Source organism: Haliotis rufescens, unplaced genomic scaffold, assembly GCF_023055435.1.
Source record: "Haliotis rufescens isolate VD_foot unplaced genomic scaffold, xgHalRufe1.0.p SCAF_8, whole genome shotgun sequence".
Lineage (NCBI taxonomy): Eukaryota > Metazoa > Mollusca > Gastropoda > Lepetellida > Haliotidae > Haliotis > Haliotis rufescens.
In genome coordinates this window covers 6094510-6105982 of record NW_025964372.1, presented here as the reverse complement: position 1 = coordinate 6105982, position 11473 = coordinate 6094510, and the positions used below count along the sequence as shown (strand labels likewise).

The 11473-nt window shown below is 41.2% G+C and overlaps 1 protein-coding gene across 1 annotated transcript; it reads right to left on the bottom strand.

Annotated features, from left to right (window-relative positions):
- Window positions 1-996: 996 nt before the first annotated feature.
- On the bottom strand, window positions 997-11196 carry LOC124148995 (alpha-N-acetylgalactosaminidase-like). Its single transcript, XM_048389111.1, has 7 exons — window positions 10970-11196; window positions 7318-7492; window positions 5759-5933; window positions 4887-4972; window positions 3782-3946; window positions 2880-3077; window positions 997-2351 (listed from the first exon to the last, which is right to left on the bottom strand). Exons 1-7 carry the CDS (start codon window positions 11122-11124, stop codon window positions 2094-2096), a joined length of 1212 nt encoding a protein of 403 aa, XP_048245068.1. The 5' UTR covers window positions 11125-11196; the 3' UTR covers window positions 997-2093.
- Between the last annotated feature and the right edge of the window lie 277 nt (window positions 11197-11473).

Below are 11473 nucleotides of genomic sequence, written 5' to 3'. Positions count from 1 at the left end.
AAAAAGTGAATTATTTCCCTTTTTGTTTAATAAATTAGCCGTATCTTTGAAGATGTGACGTTTAGAGTATGGTTCTCGCGGACGACAGTTAGCTTTAGTCCAGCTATATCATTATCGCGTCGAGGCCAGACAAACAAGTTACTGAATGAGTGAAGAACGATACACGCCATCGGAGCACTGATCATCTGGTTGAGTCAAGATGCCCGAATTGGTTGAATCTAAGTACCCACATTGGTTGAATTTACAATGTACCTGTAGGTGCCCGAATTTGTTGAGTCAAGATACCCGAATTAAATGTGTGAAGGTGCCCAACTTGGTTGAGTCAAGTTACCCGATATGGCCCACATTGGTTGAATCTATGAGATCTAGGTCTAGGCCTGGTTGTTCTGTGATAAAATTGCAGGTTGAGGAAATGTTTAATAAAGTTAAACCCACGATAATATATGGCACATGGAGAATACTGTATGTATATCTACAAATCGACGGACAGTGACGTGAGTAAGTAGAAACCATGCGTGAACTTTGACGGCGTGTACATGAAGTCACATCCTTGAATGAATAGATTCCTGAAGTTTCTTGGTGTGCTTCCTTACTTGTTAAGGAAACGACTGAAGACGCTTGAATTTGAATGGAAAGAGTCATCAGTTACAATCGTCTTTAAAATATTAAGAATACGAGTGCGTTCCTGCTAACTGAGAACTTGTCCTCGGGTCTTGCTATTCGTGGACTCCGGTACCCGGCAATACAAAGTCTATGAATCCATAATGTGATGTCCTCGTTTTCACAATTGGGAAGCAGTCCTTTTTCAAGCAAGAGAGTAATGTAAACGGTTTTATCGCATCTAAAGTGGTTCACAAACTGCTGACAGCAGGAACACGGATGTGAGTGTGAAGGGGGTGTTCAAGGCTATACGCAACCAAAAGTGTTCCCGGTTCTGCATCAAATAGCACTTACCTGAATATATCAGCATAATTGATGTTAAAAAAGAAGTCAATATTGAAAATAATGGTGAGTTTTAATTACTGTTTGAATGTTGACTTACTCACTGAGAACCAATGTTCGACATAGGTTCCTCATAGTCATCCAACTGTGTTAGCTGTGTGTGACAAAGCACATAAATTAGCGCATCAATTTAAATACATGGACCAATACATATACAGGAACACGGAGATCGTTACGGTGTGATATTGATTCATCTTAGGACAATTTAGACAAATTCCCAACAAAGTTGTTAGTTAGGGATTTTGCTGCCACTCCTGATCGATTAAAAAGCCTAACAGGGTGACTGTGCTACACAGTTCTTGATCGAAACCAACACAAAATATGTATTGATGTCTTATAGAATACAGCTGTTAAACACATACATATACATTACACCTTGGATTAACTTTGAAGCAATCCATATGTGCAATTGCACATGGAGTCTATTGACTTTGTATTTCGCCAGCGAATCGATTCATCTTCATTTATACTTCCAAGACACAGAGAAGTATGTTTAATGATCCTTGCAATATTAGTATTCATATCTATTTATTCTGCCATATATCTGTTACAACTTGTTTATCAATTCTCTATTCAACTATTAACATATTATCTGACTAATGGACACTATTGGTTTATCAATATGACTACCTTGCATTACAAAAGGGTTGTTTCTTTTCACAAATCGGCACTCTTTTGTAAAGATTTTATAACCTTTTTAGGTTACTATTTTTCCTTAAAGAATTTTCATTTAAACACATGGTTCACACATTCCTCTTGAAATATGTAGAAAAGATGCGATTGTATTATATCCAGTTATAAAAAAGATATGCCGAAGCAAGTCAGTATTTAGCCGGCAAATGTTTATGATTGTACACGTGCAATATCTGGATACATATCAAGTTGCAATTCTCGCATAACACATTAATGTACTATTGACACAACCACACTGCCGCCAATAGTCGAAAGCGACAGAAGCTCGACAGTTTCAGGTAATGAGGCGCATATTGTGAAGACTTATGTATACAATTTCAGATTACCGAATGTGATTCTTAGGTTGTATTAAATTTTAAAATGTAACCAAACATTTTATAAATTGTACGTCATGCATATTAAAGAGGCATTGCCTGGACCAGCACAATTCCCGTAGGGTTGACAGTCACATTGAACTGACCGGTCGGCTTATAGAAGCCTAAAATGACGCTACGGAAAACGTCAATAACATGATAGCCATTCTGATTGGTCAGTGTGATGTTCGCTAGGGTCAGGGACATGCGTGTTGGTGTTCCAGCTGAGTTCGGGTTGAGGAAAGCTACTGCATAACTTCCGGGTTTGACCAAAGGTTTCAGCCAGACTTGCACGTTTTGAATCTGCAATGAACAGAGAAAATACATGGTCTTTCGCGTGCGCATTCGTGAGGACAGACAAATGCAAATTCACAGGCACAGACACATGCACAGATCGGGCACAGACACGGACACAGACACGGACACAGGCATACATGTACGTACATACATGTATGTACACACGAAGATCCAGGCACGTGTTGGGACACACAATAAATGGATCGCGTGTTTTCTCTATGAAGACAATATTAGAGACAGCAGTCATATTTAACTTAATCATAGAGTTTCTTTTTGAATAACAATAGAGCCACAGCATTGTGGCCCACCTGTAAATAACGTGTGAGGGAGATAACCGATTAGAGTACAAGTGACTCTCACATCTTACATATGAAAATAAGAAGGAATTTCACTTTCCTGCACTTTTATAATCACAATTATTTCAAATTAATGTGCCAGTCTCATAGTGAATTTATCATAAGTGTAGGAGTGAATATGTTTTTTATTTACATGGAAACAGACGTGTTCCGTTGGTTCATTTTCCAAACATCTCACCTCCTTTATCATATTAGCTCCCTTTACGAGTGGGTCCTGGTTGATGGCAATGACGCCCTTGTTCTGTAGAATGGACTTGGCCTGTGGTCTCATGGTTCTCAGATCAGCGGATATGTAGAGTGGGGCGGCAAACATCGCCCACATCCCGAACTGAACCTTCTCCTGGTCATAACTCAGACTGAAGTCCCCGATCATCAGCTGTGACAGGGATATTCACATGAGACAACATGAACTATCGAAAACAAGCCTCAGTGACTATTTGTTGAACTATGTGCGAGTTTAGGAGGAAGTGGTAATATCCCCCCCCCCCCCCCCCCCCCCCCCCCCCATAGGGAATATACCATAACACTTCTGTCGATGCAAAGCAACAATAGAATATTCAATATTCAAAAGTTGTTGGGACAATTTCAAATGCATAAACTAGGTCAAAAATGCAACTTGGAGGTTGTCAGGAAACGTTCTGTTGATATTGAACACGAAGCAATCATTGCCCAAGCTGATTTTCTTAGGATATACTCATGGTGAAAAATTCATCTCTGGTCAAGGACTTGCTCACATGTGTACTTAGATTTTCTCTTGACGTTCGGAAAATCAACCTTTTCACTCTATGTACATTTATTTGAACATGTCAGTCCGCAAGAGTAAGACTTCAAAAGAAGAGGCTAATTTCAGACATGTTCGAATGTTGAGACATATCCATTATTTAAACGTTTTCTTGCAACTGCTAAATTTAACTTTCCAAGTGGGACCTAAACGACCCTTATCCAAAAATGTTCTTTCGAAACAAAACTTTGAAACCTAAAAACAGAAAAAAACTTGCCATAAAAAGAAATATGTTAAATAGACAAAAGGGAAGAGGAAGAGGAGAGAAACCAATCCTTTTGTATGTTCTCCCCCATTACCTCATCTGGATCGTTGATGGACCCTGGACCGGATACTGAGATGAAATCCCCGGCATTTTCGGCATAGTGTTGGATCACGCCGAGGACGGAGGGCCAGCTGTCCTGTATGTCGTTGAAGGTCCTCCAGCTGTTGCAGTACTCGCTGTTGCGGGTGTAGTGGGAGTGCTGGAAAAACGCAGTACTATAGGCGTTGGACGAGTAAAACTAGGATTCCATAGGATCTGATTCTTGCGCAATATGCTTTCGCGGAATACGGCATGCGGATGCAGAATGCGTTTTGTGCGAATCGATATTACGGTTTGCTATACATTTTATCAAACACAACTTTGTCAAACATAAACAAAGCAATACTTATGCCGTTGAATAAATGTGTGTGACATGTTGTTTGTACTCACATTTCCAATGATGTTGTTAATACTTTGCCGTGAATTATGTATCTTCTGATAGAGGGGCGGTCGGGTAGCCTAGTGGTTTAATCGTTCGCTCGTCACGCCGAAAACCCGGGCTCGATTCCTGACATGGGTACAATGTGTGAAGCCCATACTGGTGTCCCCCGCCGTGATATTGCTGGAATATTGCTAAAAACGGCGTAAAACCAAAACTCACTCACTCTTCTCATAGACTTTTTGGTTAGTTTTTCCACAGCGGTATCGGAACACGTTTTCTCTTGGCATGTTCGCTTATCTAGCGCCACGTTTTTAGGTGGGATATACATCTCTGTTTGCGGCTCTTTCCCTGTGCGGTTCGTAGGCGGTTGGGGCGCTTGATCCGCTTTGCGGCAGCCGAATGAGAAAGCGCAGCCGCGTCCAGACGAATGGAATCGTATGATGAATGTTTGTTTACCGTATTCCGCGTACTCCTGCCGCACAAGAATCCGTACCTATGGAATCTTGGATTTAGACTTACACAGTCAGAGACTCAAGCTCACTGTTGTCCTCTACATTAGTAATATACTCTCTTAGTCAAGGTCGAGTTTTTTGTCAAAATGTCTTGTCAGACATCATTGGGATAATTTGTCTTTAAGCCATTAAAATCAGATTTGATTTACCAACCAGAAAGCAGTATTTTCCAACAATATGGAAGAATGTGCAGATATAATCTATACCTGGGTCTGGTCTCCACTCCACCATTCGCACGTGAAGAGGATAGGTCTGCCAGTCGCGTTCAGACTTTGACTCATTAAGGGGAAATCTACAACATACAATGTCATGAAAAAAGACTAAAAGAGATTTAATACTACCTGGGCCCCATTCCACAAAGCGAACGTTGCTCTACGACTGTCGTAAGCTAATGTTAAAGTATGGGAGTTACGATCACCTTAGCGCTACGATCGCTTCGTGGAACGTGGCCCAGTCACTGATCAAACGATGTCTCCTAAATGTATCTACTGAAAACAGAAAACACCCCTTGATGATAAATCCTGGTTTTCGGTGTTATGCAGGTCTTATGCTAATTGAGGGGCGGTCGGGTAGCTTAGTGGTTAAAGCGTTCGCTCGTCACGCCGAAGACCCTAGTTCGATTCCCGACATGGGTACAATGTGTGAAGCCCATTCCTGGTGTCCCCCGCCGTGATATTGCTGGAATATTGCTAAAAGCGGCGTAAAACCAAACTCACTCACTCTTATGCTAAGTAAGCTGCCGGGCAAAAGAAAGTATACACCAATGTTTGGTGTTGGCTAAAAACGAAACAAACAAGAATTGCTTATTCGATGATGATGTATTTGATACCGGTTGCATAGTTTAGTTTTGAACCTAAAATTTGTAGTGTTTCGGCGACTGTTTTCAGTTTGGTAAAATTCATTTTTAAGAGTACACTTTAATTTGCCCCGCAGTTTAGTAAAAAGATTCTGGATGTTTGCAAACACAACACATAACGTAAACGCCATCTCCAGTGTTATAATTTTACAATACAAGATTTCATGATGTTGTTAAATGCATGATTCAAAGTTAATTCAAAATCCTTTTCTGCTATCTTACGTATTGCCGAGCGGTTTGTGTCTGTGTTACAGCCATCAAACTTGAGCAAATCTAGTTCCCATTTTGCAAACGTCTCGGCGTCTTGCTTAGTGTAGTCCTGGCTCCCAGGGTACCCTGCGCAGGTCTTGGTACCAACGTCTTCATAGATGCCCAGTTTTAGCCCAAGGGAATGGACCTGTGAAGAGTAAGTCCAAGATCTCATATAATTACCACTACACTGCCACACATCACTTCGTTTGATGAAGGGTGAGGAAACAGAGCGGTATTGAAGTGTTGGAATCTGTGATACAAAGGGTGTCATACGTGTAACAATCAGTAATATGGTACCCCAATACTTCATTTTTCTTTTAGAACTTGATTTGTTCATCGATTGTTCATTTGTGAAACGATTAGGGAAACATTGAGTGAGTGAGTGAGTGAAGTGTGTTTAACGCCGCTTTTAACAGTATTCCAGTCATATCACGGCGTGTCAGCTTAATGTGGGAGGAAAGCCCGAAGTGATGCAGGTCTCAGACGTTTACCACTTCGGTGAAACCCACGAACACGGGTATGGTACTGACAAACCTAGAAACATAATCGGGGCGAACCGGGATTCGAACCCACAATCATAGGTTTCTGGCGTGCCCAAGGGACGCAACTCTACACAGCGAATTGCGGCGCCTTAGACGACTGGGCCACCCGTGCCCCCAGGGAAACATTGAAGTCATTGTAACAAATGTCATATTTGGGTAACACAGATTCTCGTACTCTTTTGGGTTGAGTCAACAACAAAAAGTAAGAGAATCTGTACTTTACTCAGAACGCGTTATTCCCAAAATAACATTTGTTACATTTGACCACTTTCTACATGGCATTCTGAGTTCATTGAAGTGATTTCTCTTACATGTACAGATATTGGAAAATCTTCATTGTGACCATGGATCATACGTCCTATCATTTTGAGGACACTGTTGGCCCAGTCGTCGAAGGCGCCGGAGTTTGCCGTCGATAATTGCGTCACTTTAGAAACCTATGATCGTGGGTTCGAATCTCAGATTTGATTGATTATATTTCCAGGTGTGCTCGTGGGTTTCACCATATTGGTGAACGTCAAACGACTTGCATCACTTCGGGTTTTCCTCCAATATTAGGCTGCCAGTAATATTACTAAAATACGATTCGCTCACTGACCGGTGTGATATAAAGAAAATACATTAAGGAGTAGAAAAGGCATGGAAGTTCCAGTCATAGTTTGCGTACAGTTTGTACGAAACCCACAAGCCGTGTCATCACTTACAGCGACATTTGTCAGTAAAATATGGATCACGACTTATACCCTGAATGACGATTCAGGATATCTGATTGTTTCACATTTGGACTTATGATGTGGCTTCATCACAGCGAGTGGGCTTTAATGGGGGAAGTCTGCGTAAAGTTTTATATTTAGCATGTAGACGTTTACCATTTTGGTGGAACCCAAGAGCAGTGCCAGGAACCAGTATCATAATCTGAGAATTCGAAACAGCAATGACTACTACTTGATACAAATGTCAGACCTCGGACTTCATGTAAACCCTTACATATCGAGAGAGACCTAGAATTCCACTGGGGAACCTCTCTGGATCTGCCACGAGGTTGCCATCAGCGTCCCTGGACTTGGAGGGCCAGCAGTCGTCGATGCCGATGTATTCGTAGCCGACGTCGCGGTAGCCCTCCTCCGCAATAACATCTGCCATCGTCATGAACAACCTCTCGCTAGAATTTAATATGTTACAGTAAATAATTATTTGAAAAGAATAGTTCGATCTACTTCAGCATCACAGTAATAACGGGCCTAGGTGTAAGAGCTAAACCTACCCCCTTCATGCAACCATCACGACGCCCTGATCCATATCTACCCACGAAGATTACAAGTTACCCTAACTCCCAATGCCCCACGAGGTTTCAGATCAGTTCATGCGGTAGAACACTGACCTTTGGCTTTCATTCAGTCAGTTTAAGTCAATGTGATTACCAACCATCGTCTCAAAACCCACTTCCTCAAAATAGATTATGTGCAGAATACTAAAAATCAATGTACGAGGTGGATAGAGGTGTGTGTGTGCGTTTTGTGTGCGTGTGCGTGTATCATTCGCGTATGTGAGAAGATTGATCTTCTTTAATAACAGGTTTTCTTATTATATGTCTTTTTAATTTTTTTATTATTATTATTTTTTTTTCAAATAGTTTGATTTCTTTCTGTGTCGGGGCGGTCGGGTAGCCTAATGGTTAAAGCGTTCGCTTTCACGCCGAAACCAGGGTTCGATTCCCGACATGGGTACAATGTGTGAAGCCCATTTCTGCTGTCCCCCGCCGCGTTATTGCTGGAATATTGATAAAAGCGGCGTAAAACCATATTCACTCACTCACTCTTTCTGTGTCAGGTCGAAAACGATCAAGGCCAGAGGAGTTGACAGTGTGGCGATCACCCGTCCTTGGACCTGCTGGTTTGTTATGGGTTCAAAGGTAACACAGGCTACGTTCAGACCTTGATATTCAATGACGACCTCCTTACTAAACCAGCTATCATGCAAGCTATCTGTCAGTTGTGGGGCAGATCAGTGAAGATAACCGGGAAGGTGCAAGACACATATCCTCAAGTGTTATTTGTCGAAAGTGTCATGGATTGTATTCAGGAGACCACTAGAACTTTTACGTGCTACTTTTATTATTTGTTGAATTTATATTAATTTTCATGAAATTTCTCAAAAGTATACTACAAAAAAATAAGGACCACCCAATGTTTTTGATATTCCTATAGTTAATTTGTCATTCCAGGACAGAGTAGTATACATTGTGCCTTTCAAATGACTATTTTAGACTTGAGATTGTGTCTTCCTGAAAGGAGAGACATATGTCACAGTGTTGGGGGTATGGTTCCCGAGGAGGTACTGCGTTCATTGTGTAGTTGTTGATTTATTGTTGTGGCTTGATGCCGATGTGGTCCTTCATCCCCAAAACCTATTCTACTGGTTGATAGCGCGACCTGTTGTACTGGATGTTAAAACGATATATTGTACTAGATGTTAACACGACCTTTTGTACTGGATGTTAACACGATGTATTGTACGGGATGATAACACAACATATTGTACGGGATGATAACACGACCTGTTGTACTTGATGTTAATACGACCTATTGTACTGGATGTTAACACGACCTATTGTACGGGATGATAACACGACCTGTTGTACTTGATGTTAATACGACCTATTGTACTCGATGTTAACACGACCTATTGTACGGGATGATAACACGACCTGTTGTACTTGATGTTAATACGACCTATTGTCCTCGATGTTAACACGACCTATTGTACAGGATGTTAACACGACCTATTGTACAGGATGTAAACACGACATATTGTACAGGATGTTAACACGATCTATTGTACTGCATGTTAACACGACATATTGTACTGGATGTTAACACGACATATTGTACTGGATGTTAACACGACAAATTGTACTGGATGTTAACACGACATATTGTACAGGATGTTAACACGGCCTATTGTACTGGATGTTAACACGACCTATTGTACTGGACGTTCACACGACACGTTGTACTGGATGTTAACACGACCTTTATTGTACTGGATGTTAACACGACCTATTGTACGGGATGATAACACGACCTATTGTATTTGATGTTAATAGGACCTATTGTACTGGATGTTAACACGGCCTATTGTACTCGATGTTAACACGACCTATTGTACTGGATGTTAACACGACCTATTGTACTGGATGTTAACACGACCTTTTGTACTGGATGTTAACACGACATATTGTACTGGATGTTAACACGACATATCGTACTTGATGTTTACACGACATATTGTACTGGATGTTAACACGACATATTGTACTGGATGTTAACACGACCTATTGTGCTGGATGTTAACACGACCTATTGTACTGGATGTTAATACGACCTATTGGACTCGATGTTAACACGACCTATTGTACTGGATGTTAATACGGCCTTTTGTACTGGATGTTAACACGACCTATTGTGCTGGATGTTAACACGACCTATTGTACTGGATGTTAATACGGCCTTTTGTACTGGATGTTAACACGACCTATTGTGCTGGATGTTAATACGGCCTATTACTGGATGTTAATACGACCTATTGTACTGGATGTTGACACGACCTATTGTACTTGATGTTAATACGACCTATTGTGCAAAGTGATAGCACGGCTTTTTGTACAGACTCATACCTCCGCCACATGGAAACGTGGATAATGTCACGCAAAAGCGGCGCAAATAGATATGGCGATATATATCGTATTGTGATTTAAGTTTCTATCTCTCCACCTATCGATACGAGAGGTAGGCGTATGGTGATACCACTATCAATCACATCCATCTTTAAGCCACGGTCGGAATCAATCCTGATACATCTAGGTAGACAGGTACCTGTCTGTTGAGCTACTCTTTTCCATTTATACCCCTGAACATTACACAATCAATCGCCCCTAAGTTGGGAAGATTTAATGGTTTAAATAGCAATCGCCCCCCTTTGAAGGTACAACAAATTTATGCCTAACCAAAAACGATTTTGAAGGTAACTTATCAGTGCAAGTTGCGACTCTCTGCAACTTACTGAGCCCCAATACCTCAAAGATGTCGAACAAAAATTTACTGTACAATATCAGAGTGAGGAACACCAAAACACAAGTGCCCTTGCAAACACCTTGCAAAATCAATTGTTGCTTTCTTTCTGAGGAAAAAACTTTTCATATTTAATGGACATGTAATATTTTCGTTGAAAGAAACTCTGTCTAATTTCATCCATTGGATATGATGAAATTTAGGCATCCGTTACAAACTAGATGGGAAAATTCAGATGAAGAGGTATCCTCCCAAAATAAACCACACTACGTTTTCATGTTTTCCCTGGCAGAGTTTCTAATAAAAGCAACAAAACCATTTTCATAGTCATAAGAAATCTCTACTAAAATCAGAATCCCTTCTACTATTACGATTTAATCATGAGCATGTGTTTATGAATCACTATTAAATAGTGGTGATACCAGGTGAGCGTATCACGCCCCACCGGTGGCACTGGGCAGAAACACATGCAAAGGCAAGTTAATTGTTTACCGTGAACATATGATATAAGTCAACATAAGGCATAGTATTGGACATGTACATCAGTTTTGATGTTAAAACAGACATACCTGATACAGTTAGCCGGGTCATTGACGCAGTCCGTGTTACACCGGAACCTCTCCCAGTTCAGGAAGCCCATGGGCGGGGTCAGGGCGAGGCCATTGTTCAAAGCCCGGGACACCCCAAGGACAGCAAGCAACACAAGCAGACCAAGACCTGTCATCTTGATACGGTTTGTAGTCAGAATGATGCTGGTGCATGTTCTGCTGACAACTGCACTGCGTTATCTCCTTAACCTTGGCCATGCAGGTAACGTCAGGAGACATACCTACATGATAATACCTATATGTACCTGAACCTGCATTTTAACCGTTGTTTTTACAAGAGTGGCCTGCTGATATCACTTTTCACTCACTTCGTCCTTGCAGCATGGTCATAGCCTCACTGTCACTGTAACATTGCCATAGTCTGAAAGTGTCACTGTAACATTGCCATAGTCTGACAGTGTCACTGTAACATTGCCATAGTCTGACTGTAACATTGCCATAGTCTGACAGTGTCACGGTAACATT

Coding starts and splice junctions, on each gene's coding strand:
- LOC124148995 (XM_048389111.1), bottom strand. CDS start 11,124: ATGACAGGTCTTGGTCTGCTTGTGTTGCTTGCTGTCCTTGGGGTGTCC. Junction 3,078..3,781: donor CCATCAACGATCCAGATGAG/GTAATGGGGGAG, acceptor TCCCTGTCACAG/CTGATGATCGGGGACTTCAG. Junction 2,352..2,879: donor GAGCTAATATGATAAAGGAG/GTGAGATGTTTG, acceptor TGTTCATTGCAG/ATTCAAAACGTGCAAGTCTG.